The sequence below is a fragment of the Vombatus ursinus genome, unplaced genomic scaffold (genome assembly GCF_900497805.2).
Source record: "Vombatus ursinus unplaced genomic scaffold, bare-nosed wombat genome assembly UNPS02014799.1, whole genome shotgun sequence".
Classification (NCBI taxonomy): Eukaryota; Metazoa; Chordata; class Mammalia; order Diprotodontia; family Vombatidae; genus Vombatus; species Vombatus ursinus.
In genome coordinates this window covers 18,987,848-19,001,684 of record NW_020954577.1, presented here as the reverse complement: position 1 = coordinate 19,001,684, position 13,837 = coordinate 18,987,848, and the positions used below count along the sequence as shown (strand labels likewise).

The 13,837-nt window shown below is 41.6% G+C and overlaps 1 protein-coding gene across 1 annotated transcript in view; it reads right to left on the bottom strand.

The window, feature by feature from the left end:
* Positions 1-13,837, bottom strand: part of THSD7A (thrombospondin type 1 domain containing 7A) — a 331,233-nt gene that overhangs the window by 82,016 nt on the left and 235,380 nt on the right. Inside the window, exon 8 of the mRNA XM_027872006.1 lies at positions 6,017-6,211. Within this exon, the coding sequence (XP_027727807.1) occupies positions 6,017-6,211 (195 nt within the window). The remainder of the gene's footprint in view (positions 1-6,016; positions 6,212-13,837) is intronic.

Below are 13,837 nucleotides of genomic sequence, written 5' to 3'. Positions count from 1 at the left end.
TACATCAGGTCCTTTCCCACTTTGCACAAATCGATGCCCTATCCTTCCTGTACTGAATGGGCAATTAGTTTCAAATGAGAATCAACTCCAGTTGATGTTGGACCCAGGGAATGATGTTTCTAAATCCATTCTCCTTTCTAATGGAGTTTGCAGAGTTATAGAACATGACATTTCAAATATCCCTGACTGGACCAGCCCATTATCCCCTATGTGCAAATAACTGGGTATCGCCCCTTCTCCCTACAAATGCTTTTAGTGAAAAAGGAAACTTTATCAATATTGCTTGAGATTTCTATCACAGACCAGTTCACCAATCCACCCAACTGTGCAAAAGCTGCACCTGGGTTGATATATTTTTTTTATTTTATATAGTACTGAAGAGTCTTAAATATTGGTAAATCCGAACAAATACCAGGGTAATAAATGGAGGTTTAATCAGTAAAAAAGGAAGCCCATGATCCAGGAAATCCAAGTTCAAAGCCTGCCCTTCTTTCAAATTTCATCTGACCTATATCTCCTCCTCTGCTTCTTGTTCCTGACTTTTCTCTTGTTGTTACCATTTATGATTCAGTTTCCCAAGGACAATAGTGAGCTCTTATAATTTGTACATTAAAACATGCACATGCAGAGAAGGCCCCCCATGATCTGATGGGAAGCACCAAGTACAGGATGTTGTCATTCTCTGGTACTCTTGTCAGTTCACATAAATCTAAAAAATGGGGGGAGATGATGGCTGGCATTTAAACAGTAGAAAGGTTTGGCAAATCTGCACCCCAGCTATTCTTTGAGTGGCCCTTCAGAAGAACTTAGAAAAGAGCTCTCCATGGTATGTAGATCTAGAAGAAAAGGCTCACCTATGGGGGAGGGGGAGTTCTTCACTAGCACTCACGTTTGCATGTGTGTGTGTGTGTGTGTATGTATGTGTGTATGTATATATGTGCATATGTATATGTGTGTATATATGTGTATATATGTATGTGTGTGCATATATGTGTATGTATATGTATGCGCATGTATATACACATGCATGTGTATGCATATATGTATGCGTGTATATATGTATATATGTATGTATGTGTATGTGTACATGTATATATGTATGTGTGTATATGTGTGTCTGTATATATGTGTATATGTATATGTGTGTGTGTGCATGTGTGTGTTTGTGAGTGTATGTATGCAGATTTGAAGGAGAGAAGAGCTCAAAGGAACAGGGATTCCTATGTCTTAGTCCAGCAAACAGAGCTGACCAGGGCTGCACTCCATCACTTGTCTGACAATCGGAGGTCCAATTTCTAGGGCAAAGATTTTTCCAGAATTCAAGGGAAACCTGTATGTCATCATCTATCAAAGCAACTAACGATGATGGTCCTTCAAAGCCCACAGAGTAATACCAGCTGGTATCTTTAAAATGCTTTCAAGTTTGCAAAACCATTGACCTGCATTATCTCATTTGAGCCCCACAAGAATCATGAGGCAGGCACTGTAGGTATTACAATCTCCATTTTACAGATGAGGAAACTGAAGCTCAGAGACATTACATGAGTTGCTCCACATCTAGTAAGTGTCAGAGACGGAAGGGGAGCACACCAGCTACTTCACAATCAACAATGAGAGGTGAACAGGCGAGCATGCATGGGAAACAGACATTGTTGCCCATAATCAGTGGAGGTGGCTTCAGTGAACAGAAACAACCCTGGCCTGGGGGTCAGAGTCTCCCAGAATTCCAATCCCTGAGTCAGGGGTCCCCTGATCCCCAGCTTCCTTTAGGATCACAGTTTTTGGAGATGGATGGGGCCTTGCAGAGCAAGAAGTCCAACCCTCACCTGACAGATGAAGGGACAGACTCAGAGAATGGAAATGACTTCACTAACGCAATGCAGACACTGAACAGCAAAGCTGACATTTGAACCCAAGTCTTCTGACTCCCAATTCAGTGCTCCTTCCAATACACTACAAAATTCCTCTCTAGTCTCAGTTTCTTCATCTGTAAAATGATGGGGAAGCAGGTATTCATAGAATCACATAATTGCAGATACTGTGACTATTGATTAAGAGTTGGCAGGGACAGGGACCTTACAGGTCATCTCAGTAAGGTTGGGTAGGTCACACAAAGAGCAAGTGGCAGGTCCTGGGCACCCCAAATTCAGCTCCAGTTCCCATGGGGCCTCATTTCCCCCCTGTTTCAATACCAGAGGATGTTTGCTGGGCTTTCTAGGTTTCTGTCCTGCCCAGATAGGAGGCATTTTTCTTACTGTAAATCCCATGGGCTTTAGATCTGGGAACAGAGAAGAAAGGGGCCAATTACAAAGAGATGTGAGGAACCTTCACAGGGATAGCCTGAAGGGTAAGACCTACTGTGGTGGCTCTTATGGAAGCCTAAATATTGGTGAAGGAAAAAGGTGGAAAGGTATGCCACTCAAAGACAAAGGAGGAGGTGAATTACAATGACTACAGCAGCATCTCCCAACAGGACCAAGGAGCATTAGGCATCATGCGTTGTCATACCTCATGCACATCAATGGTATTCTGGAACAATGAAGGCAAAGAGTTAAAGGAGGGAAGGAAGAAGCAAGAAGGAAAGAACAAAGAAGAAAGGAAAGAAGGAGGGAATAAGGAAGGAATGAATGAAATGTGCAAGAGAAAAGGAAATACAAAAGAATGAACCAGCAAAAAGAAAGAATGGAAAGAAATGGAAAGGAAAGAAAAGGAGAGAAAGAAGAAAAAAGGAAGCAAAGGGAAGAGGAAAGGGCAAAGGATTGTCTTGGTCGCCCCCTCCACAGTATGACTGAAGGATGTGTCTGCACAGCAAGCCTCTGCTACCTTTGGTCCTGAAGTTTACAATGCTGTTATGTCCATCCTAGTTTTCAAGTCTAGAATGAATGTGAAATAATAGTAGCTAATATTTATGATAGCATTTATTATATGCCTGACACTATTACAATTCTGATCTCATTTGATCCTCACAACAACTCTGGAAGGGAGGTGCTATTATCATTCTCATTTTACAGTTAAGGAAACTGAGGTGGGAAAAGGTGCCCAGAGTCTCACAGCTAGTAAGTGTCTGAGGCTGGATTTGAACTCAGGTCTCCCTGACTCCAGGCTCAGCACTGTGCATACATAGTATGGCGGCTCTTAGCAAGAATCCAGGCACATGCCCTTCTGTGTCTGTTGATTTGTTGTGTAATGTTTGTTGCTTTGCAGCACCAAACCACTGGAGTGGCTGCTGTCCTCCCGAAGTGTGTATCCTAGTAAGTCTCCAAAGTGTAGGAAAGGGACATACCTGTGGAGCCGTACACCCAAACTGTGTTTCCCTGAGCCTTGCACACCCATTGGGCTCATAAACATTGCATTCTTGAGTGTCAAGGAAAAAAGTCAGCTCTGCAGGAAACTTTTTTAGAATGTAAGTGTTTAAGAAATCTCTTGCATCATGCAAGGCAGAAATCATTGGCCACTAATGAGGAAAGTGGAACACCAAGGCAAAACAAAGAAACTGCTCCAACTGCCCTTTCTGCCTCCTGCCACCATTACTGGAGCTTTGTACTTTGACAGATGGGCCATTAAGATGAACAACAGACATTCTTAGCCCAGAGAAGGTATCAGGGCATGGCTCCCAGCTACTGGAACAGCACCATTCTCGTTCAGGTCATGCTTTGAAATCACCTCATTTGGTGATTTATGGCATTCAAGGAAGGGTTTTCCAGTACAGCTTGCTTATGATGCTGTCCTGACACTTGATTAAATATTACTGAGTGCCTCAAAGCTTCCCTTCCAAACCAAGAGCCTAACAGGCATCTGTGAGCAATATGAAACAGATATCAAGAAAACCTCCCAAGACCTGATGATGTGAGGCTATGCATCTAGAAAATGATGCCCTGCTGGCTCTTGCTGGCCAGTGCTCATGATGTCTAATATATTTACAAGAGGTAAGGTGACAACAGATCTAATTGTCATAAAGTTTGAAGTCCTGCTGCAGCTGATCACCCTTAAGATAAGATCATAATCTGACCAAAGCTTTGCCCTCTTTAGCTTCAGAAGGAGTAAGAGTGTCACCTCCATGAGGTTACATTTCCTCTTTGTTTCTGAGCTGAAGTCTCATATTCATTTCAATTTCTAGGGCAAATGGGAAAGTATCAGTGAAGGAAACAACATCTCTAAGTTTCTTAAGAACAATATAGGGATTTCAAAGTGTCCGCTTATAATCCCATTACAGAGGGTGGGGGACTAAAGTCCCGTGTTTGTCTTAATGAAGTGGATGGCTTTTTGGACAAATATTCTACATGTGGAAAGACAAGTTTTCCAAAGAATAAGGTCCTCATATACTTGTTATAGAAAGTGTTCCCAGATAGATGAATTCTAAGTAGGTGTGCAGGACACACCATAAGATAACCATAAGGTAAGCATAACTGAGTGATTATTTGGGAGAAATCATGGTATATAGCAGCTACATTTGCACAGAAGGCTAAGTCATTTGCCTTGACAGTGTTCCATAATGTTGACCTATAGGTCTTTGAAAGGGCATGGCTTAATGTGACCAGGCATGGTTTGATTGCATATATTGCTTGCTCCTGTATTATTTTATTGGAAGTCAAAATTAAAGACAATATTCTATATCATCACCAGTAGGAGACAAATTAGCATTTCAGACAGGCACTTTAGAGGCAATTGTCAAGATCAAAGGAGATAATATTTGTGAAGAGCTTAGCACAAAGCCTGGCACATGGTACATGCTTATTAAATCTTGTTCCCTGTTCCCTTTTCCTAATGAAAATTTAAGACCTTATGTGCATGAGAATTTGACATATCACCTATGAACTGAGAACAAAAACAGTGTCTTCCACTCGGTGCCAACATACTGTGGAAAAAATGTCCACTATGTTACTGATCAGTTTGGAGAGTCTAAATCAGAGCTTCTCAAGCTTTTTGGCCTCAGGACTCCTTTACACTCTTAAAAATTATTATGGAGACTTTGTTTATGTGAGTTATATCTATCATTATTTAGCATATTAGAAATTAAAACATCTTAATATTATTATGACCACAGTTTTGACCTTACAGATCCTCTGAAAGGATATAAGTCCCTGAACCACACTTTGAGAACTGTTGTTCTAAATGAACAGGAAAAAAAACAAACAAGCAATGGGAAAGTAAATGAGGATCATTTAAAAGAACTTATGTGTTACAGTTAGCATTTATGTAGCTACTTAGGGTTTGCAAAGTGCTTTACAAATAAGATCTAATTTGATCCTCATATAACAGCCCTGAGAGGTGGGTGCTATGATCATTTTGTAGAGGAGGAAACCGAGGCTGAAAAAGGTTAAGTGACTTGCCCAGGGTCACACAGCTAACAAGTATCTGAGACTGGATAGGAACTGAGGTCTTCTTGACTTCAGGTCCAACATTTTATCTGTTGAGACAGTCAAGTGGCACAGGGGATACAGTGCTGGTCAGGAAGACCCGAGTTCAAGCACTGCTCCTGATATATCCTAGTTGTATGATTCTTGGCAAATTGCTGACTCTCAATGCCTTAGGCCACCTCCAAAACCTGTGTTATAAAGCAATTGATGATCTGTATCATCATGGATGTTTCCCTAACTGGAGTTCCCCATATCAATGAAATCAAAGGTCTTGCTTCCTACAGCTCCTCCTTTTCCCCAATTCAAGGGAAATAAATGACTCCTGGAAGGAAGGAAGGCAGAGAAAGTTCTAATATGCAGCATTCAGGGACCGACTTCTTTTCAGACTTTGTCTTGTGCTTGATTCTGTGGAGAATAATGGACTTGAATCACTTTGAGGTCAAAAAATGAGAACTGTGATGATACTGAGCTTTTAAAAAAGAGTCCCTTAGAAAATGAGGCTCATTCAGGTTAAAGGGAGAAAGCCTAGAGAGATTCGCTACGACCTCATTGCCGCTAAGCCTTCCCCAAGCCTGTGCTTGGAGAAGGGTGACTTCCTTTGTCACACACAAAGTCAATTGATTGAGCCAGAGAGTTTCTTGGCTCCCTGATGGCCTTACCTTCCTCCCCTGCATAGGCCAGAATAGAGCGGGCACGCATCTGTTTCCCATCAGTTGTTTTGCCAGAACAAGTATGTGAGCAGGAGGACCACCCTGACCACGTGCTGAGCACACAGTCCTTGGGGCATGGCACTTCACAGGCCACAGGGATTGGAAAGATGGCATCTCTGCACAGCTGTCTGTCAACCTCTTCTCCTGGGGAAACAAGGGCCAGAAAGAGTCCATTACAATTACATTAATTTCAAATGTGCAATTGAGACCAGATGGTCACAACAAATAAATTAGACATTTTTTCCCTTTTGTTATTGGACAAAACCAGAGTTGACAGATGAGTGGCCAAAATGGGGCCCCTCCTGCTAAGCATGAAATGAATGCAGATATTGCCACCAGGACCCAGAGGAGCCTGCAGCCCAAATGCAGACAGGCTTTAGAGGGGACCCTACTCTATCCCTTTTGACATGTCTTCATATAACATATCTCAGTCTCATTTGATGCCACCAAAAACAAATTGTGCGCTAAGGCTTCAGAAAGCATAGCGTGAAAGCCACTCCTCTCCATCTTGTGGAAAAGAGCCCCGATTTTCTCATAAATAATGAATAGATTTACAGCACCTGCCATATGCTCTCAGGAGCCAACTCATGAGGATCTAGATTTCAGAAATTCCATGATAAGGGTTCCCTGAGAACTCATGATGTGTGTGTGTGTGTGTGTGTGTGTGTGTGTGACAACTGGAATGTTTCAATCTGATTATTAAAATTGATTTTATCAGTTGAAGATGTGATATGTCAATGAGAGAAGAACCATAAAAATCCTAGGAAAATTCTGCCTAGGATTGTCTGGTTTCATCACCAGAATGGGAGATGACAGAATCATCAGGCAAATGTCAATTTTATTCAGTTCAGTATTCATTAAGTACCTACTGTGTGTAAGGTACTTGTACAAAGAACCAAGGGAACACTCAAAGAAGAAATAAAGCTGGTCTCTTCCCTCAGTGACTTTGCCATCCACTGATATAGTCATGGTTGTACTTAAAAACCATTTTAACCCATCTGGATGGAGCATATGGACAAGAGACGCACAGCACAAGTATGGGTGGATGGGCTGTGATCTACAGTAATGCAAACGTCACATTATAGAATTTGAGATCATTTCAATTTATTGCTGGAAGGGACCTTTGTGGTCAACATGTCCAATGCCCTTATTTTAACAAAGAGGAAACTGAGGCACAGAGAGATTCTGTGATGGCTTCAGAGTCACACATCTAGTAAGTATCTAAGGTAGGATTTGAATTTCAAGTCATCTTGATTTCAAGTCCTATACCCTAACCATGGAATCTGCTGCCTCTCAGTGTAAACATTGACCCATGGAAGTGTGAACATGAACACAACAGGCAAGAAAAGGAGAAGAACAGGGAATACTCTGGCATTCATCAACAGGAGATAGAGAGGGTAGGGTATGAAAAGATGTAAGGAAAATAGAAATATGACTACAGTCTGAAGATGCCAATGTTTCCCTAAAAGAATTGTAAATAATCCCAATGTATTGGAGGCAAGGTTTGTTCAACTTTGCTAGGCTTATTAGTGCTGAGACAAAAAGGCTGATGTGGCAGAAACCATTCTTCTTCCAGAGATTATGCCCATAGCAGTGGCTGGCCAGGTTTTCAGTATGGAGAATAAGTGAGAAAGCATGTTGCTTAGCACATACTTAGCCCTCACAACATGCCTTTTCATTCATTTCCTCACTCACTCATTCATTTATTCATCCAATCCATTCACTTACTCATTCAAGTTACCTCAAAGAGGAGACTTTAAATGAACTGAACCTCATCATGGATGGTATTACTTACAGGCTGCCCCAAGGAGCTTGGAAGCCCCTGATTGGGGTCTTTTGGGTCTGATATGGTAAACAGAAATCAAAGAGAGGAGAAGTTTGAGACGTCATGCCTAAGAGTGCCCAGTCCATCATCAAGGATTTCCTAACTACAGGAACCTAGGTCTTGAAAACTGGCAGGTTTTGTATGTTCCTGGACTAGAATAAGAGCCCTCAGACCACTTCATAGAAAGACAATGGATTTTTGGCTTTAGTGCTGGAGGACATTAAGGAATGTTCTATTCCAATGTTGCTTTTGAAGTCAACAGCTCAGATGTGTTAACAATAATCATGATTAATAGCAGCAGCTGCCATTAGAATGTGAGACCCTTAAGGACAGGGACCATGATATTTGCCATTCTTTGTATTCCCAGAACTTAGTACAGTGCTTAGCACATAACAAGAGCCCAATAAATGTTTGTTGACTGAGTGATTTACATTTATATAGCACTTTGAGGTTTGAGAATTATCTATATATCTATATCAAATCAACAATTCTCGAGGTGGGTGCTATTATTATTTCCATTGTGCAAATGAAGAAACTGAGGCTAAGAGGGCTTAAATGGCTTGCTTAGGGTCACATACCTTATAAATGTCAAAGTCAGGATTCAAACCCAGGTCTTCTTGACTGTAGTCAAATTCAGAATTTTATCCATTATGTTGCCTAGTTGCCACATAGGAAGAAGCAGTGACAAAATGTACAGGGAATGCCAGGATTGACAGAGATAACATGGTGTCATGGGGAACTAACCATATTTATTTTCACATTCTGAAGGAATTCCAGGAATGTGGAATGATTGGCTGAAATACATGGGTTTTCATTGCAAACAGTGACCTAGAAGTAGTCTGTTGGGTAAGATGGACATGTTCCAAGCCAGGGACAGCACCTCTGGACAGTGCTCTATACTGTGAGATGGCTATTGAGTCTGTCACTGCCTGTCGGGTCTTGATCATCATCAACCCCTGAAGGAGATAGAGGCTTGGAGTGAACTTCCCTGTGGCAAGTCATACTTTGGAAGTCTTTCTTCCTTTCCAGAAGAGAGGCTGGAAAGAAACAAACTTAGAATGAAAGGAAATGGAGATGCTGTCTTCCAAAGGGATAGAAAAGTGAGAGTGGGGCCAGTTTGAGAAAGAGTTGGTTGTCTGTGAGACCAATTACTCAGCCTCAGATAGAGTAGTCATCTACAGCCCCTGGACTGTGGATTAGAGACTCGGCACCAACCTCGGCTGTGTCTCCTTCCATCTGTGTCCAACCAGACTGAAATAGAAACTAATAAGAAGCAGGCCAGCTACATCCAGATTTCATTTAGTGGGAAACAGATGGCCAAAGATGAAAAGGAATTTAATAAAGTGATCTCCTTTGTTTGTGAAAGAGGTACATGCAGGCCACACACCCTCAGCTCTCCCTAAAGAATGATCAAACATTGAGCCAACCATACTCGCCCATAAAGTCAGCGCTCTGACCAAGGATACACATTTCAGAGATTGACATAGATTGGCAGCGTAGACCTTGGGCCATGGAATAAGGTAAAAGCCACTGCCCCATAGGGAGGTAGAATCTATGCCTTCAGCATCATTAGTTCTATGTTCTCACCCGCTAACTTCAGATGCTATGGACTAGAGCACAGAAAAATGCTTCTCAGTGTTGGTTTTTTTAAACAGCTAAACCCCTCACCCACTGCCTCCCAACCTTGACATCATTCACTAGCCTCAGCTATCAAATGTGGGGTATTTAGCTTTTCTTAAGCAACCAATTATATACCAATTACCCACCTGAAATGAATATTAATACTATTTACTTATGAGACATTGTGTGGTATAATGTGTGACAATAGGTAAGTCATTTGCTGCTTGGTATTGTAGGTAATTCTCTATGATGATAGAGAATTGTTGTAGATAAAGTGCCCATATGACTTTGTAGAGAGGGTTGCCTCACCTACACATTCCCTGTACTAGTGAAACCATAGGTGCAGCATATCCAGTCATCTTGCCTGAACTTCAGCCCTCTATGACCAGCCATACGATCAGCTAGTTATGCCATAGGCAGGTTGAACTCAACACAGAGGTCATCTTTTCCCCAAACTACCCCTCTTTTGAACATCCCTATTTCTGCCAAGGCACAGCTGTCTTCCCACTGACCCAAATTCATGACTTCAGCATCCCATCCGATTCTTTCCTTTCCCACATTTGTCTCCTACATATAGTCAGCTGCCAAGTCTTGTTGATTCTTCTTCCTTAGTATTTCTTGCACCTGTTCCCTTATTATCACCTACACCAATAGTCCCTTGATCCTGGTCAGAATTTCCTTTGTCTGGCTTATTACAGCAGCCTCATAACTAGTTCCCTTGTCTCGAGTCTCTCCCCTGTCCCATCTCTTGTCCATATAACCGCCATATTGATATTCTTAAGGCACAGCTCCAACCATTGTCCTTGATCAAGAAGATTCAGTAGCTCCCCATTGCCTCTTGGATGAAAGGATCCTAACAGATCCTTTTAAGATAATTTTGTGTCATTTCTCCCTCAGACACACTTCTAGTCAACCTAGTCCACTTTCTGTTCTCTGTCTCATACCACTGTGCCTTTACAGAGGTTGTCTCATGTACCCATGATGATCTCTTTCTGGGCTTCCCTTTTGGAATTTCTAGTCCTATTCAAGGCTTAGTCCAAACATCTCCTTAAAAAAGGCCTTTCCTGATCTCCCAGGTGCTGATGCTCTACCTCTCCTGAAATTACTTTGTATTTACTGATCTGTGCATGTGATGTTTTCATACAATAAAATGTAAGATCCCTGAGGGCAGGGATTGTCTCACTTTTTATCTTTCTGGACACAATGCTGGGCACACCATAGGCCTTCGGTGAATGCTTACTGAAATGAACTGAACACCATATAGGGGTTTGCCAACTGACAAAGGACCTTCTTTTTGCAAAGATAAGCTCCGAAGGCATTTTCTTTTCTCAAAATCTTGATGGTCCTAGAAATCTGTGTAGTTGTCATAACTAACTCAAATATCTTGAGCTTGGAGAAGTTGGTGGAGTCTTGAAAATGCAGTGTACTTATCTACAAGGTTAATTCACTGGGAGGAGCTGGGACAGGCAGCAACTGTGCAGTGGATGGAAAACCTGAGTCTGGGGAAGGACTAAGGGTCTACGGTCAAGACAGCTGAGCCCCAAACAAGGTAGGAAGTAGATGGAAGGGTCTAAATAGCCAAGAAGCTAGGCCAGTTTCTAAGCCCACATTAGGAACATTTCAGGTTTATACTTTGTGATTCAACAAGTTTGAATGCTGGATGCCTGCTCTGTGTTGACTTACTTCACCAGAATATCAGAAAAGCCCTTTTGAAAAATCCCATTTCAGTCTTGAGGGTACTTAGGGGACCTCTCACATCAAGAACATATGTTCAATGTGCTCTACCCAGTAGGGGCTCAGTAAATATTGTTGAATTAATGAATGAATGTTTCTATGCTTAGGGCAGGAGCTTCTGGGAAGATTCAGTAATGCCTTGGAAGCCTGGGCAGAGACTGGTGCCAACAGCCCAGAGAGACTCAGATGGGCAGCTATCCAAGCATTTGAACAAAGGTCAAGCAAGGCTGAACAGAGAAAAGGAAGGAAACCTCAAGGAGTCCTGCCTGCCTCTGGCTGACCCTCTTCCTGTCTGCTTCCTCTCAGGCTGTGAATGCATGGGCACATGTTATAGGGGCACCAGGTTGGTTCACACTCTATTTAGTGAACTATGCTATTAAAGTGGAAGGTCCGAACCATCATCAGAGTAATGGAAAGGACATTTCCCCTCTCCAGGGCACCTACCCTGCCACTCTGAGGGTGAGATGTGGGCCCATGCCAGAGCCCTGCTCCAGCCTCCCATGCCTGGATCTCATAGAACACATATCCCATTCCCTCTACTGAAGTTGGTATAGTTCTTACCTTGTACCCAGCCCAGTACCATTGGCTTCTCCAGTCTCTCTGTCTCTGTCTCTCTCTGTCTCTGTCCCTCTCTGTCTCTGTCTGTCTCTTACAATTTCTCAAGAGGATTTTGATCTTGACACCATAAACACATACTCTACCTCCCCACCCCCACCCAACACACTCTATTTTGTAACAGGAACTTTCCAGTGCCAGTAGCACCAAACAGCTGCTTTGCAACTACATAATGCCTCATTCTGAGGAGCTCAAGAGACTTTACTAAACTTGCAAAAGGTACATTTTACAGGAAGCATATGGAGAAAAAAGACATGTGCGAACCCCAGGGCTAAAAATGTATCACATTTCTGCAGCCTGATTTTCTATTGGCATCATATTTGTGCGCTTCTCAGCTTTCCTTAGAAAAGGGGAAAAAAAGGAAAAAAATCCTATTTGCTTCAATGGTGTGATCTATAACTTTGAAAAATAGTCACATTGATGCTTCTGGTTTTTATGTCACTGTCACTTTCTGAAAATCCTCTCCCCCCATCAAGCCTTTTCACACCAACCAAAGAAAATAATTTATGCAAGACAAGCTGACACACTGACTGTTCTTGACAACGTATTACCCAAGCTGCACCTAGTGTTACCCAGCTCTCTACCAAGAAGAGTGAAGTATGTCTCGGCATTTTTTCCCTGAGGCCATGACTGGTCATAGCAATTACTCAAAGTTCCATTTTTTTTTAGCATTCTTTTCCTTTACATAGTTGTTGTCATGCATTCTGCTATCCTGATTCTGCCTGCTTCATCCCTTTAAATGTCTCCTCATATTTTCTGGACTTCTTCATATTCATCATTTCTTAAAGCATGGTAATATTCTTAAGTCATAATAGGTGTAGCCATTCCCTAATCAATGACTGTTCATTTTTTTCCTTGCTGCTATGAACATTTTGATGTGTATTCAGCCTTTCTTTCTATCATTGACCTACTTAGGGTACAAACCCCAGTAAAGGGATTGCTGGGTCCAAGATGGTAGACAGTTCAATAACTTTTTCAGCAAAATTATACATAAATTCAAATTATTTTCCCGAATGGCTGTACCTATTCATAGCTTCATGCAAAGTATACTAGTGTGCCCGTTTTCCTACAAGCCCTCCAACACTGACAATTTCCACCTTTTATTGTCTTTATCAATTTGCTGGGTCAGAAAGAAAGCCTCAGAGGTGTTTTAATTGCATTTCTCTTAGTATTAGTAATTTAGAACATTTTCTCCTATGGTTGTTGATAGCCTATCCATCTTCCTTCAAAAACTGTTTATATCCTTTTACCTCAAAGGCGCCATGTTCCATTATTCTTATATCTTTAGTCAAAGTAGCCAGACTCAAATGGATGAGGAATTCTTGGAAAGGAGGCCACAAGAAAGTGAAATCAGCTTTGCTTTGAGGGCTAAGCACATTATTTATATACTCTCCTTCACCACATTACCTCTCGTTTTCTTTTTAGAAAGGTTAAAGAATGGTGTTTCAATCATCATTCTTGCTAGTTAGTTAATGCAATCTTGTAAATAATTTTAGGAAATGCTTTGATCCACAGACATTATTTGTACTTCACTCATCTTTCATCCTTTAGTGATACCCTCTTCCCTTCCTACCCATAGTCACACCAGCCTGTTAATCTTTATGTCACAGGGCAATTAGTATGTCAGTATCTGCCAATAATCTGGGAAGCCTCCTTGAAGATTTCCATAAGAACATCACATAAAGTTAAAGGAGATTCAAATGGATATTATCCTTTTTTTATTCAAGAAATGGTTATTTATTGAGAGTCATTTGTGATCTCACGGCATTCTATAAACAGGGTCTCATCCATCTAGCAGCAGGGGGAAATGGGAAGAAGAGCATTAGAAATCATTTAATAAAAGGGGAAAATAAAGCATAGACTGGCTAAAGTCGCCAGATTCATAAAGTCAGCCATGGAAAGCGATTACTGAAGCTCTGATTTGGAGATTAGTGCTGAAACAACATTTCGTTCTTCCACCTATTTCAGACACACAC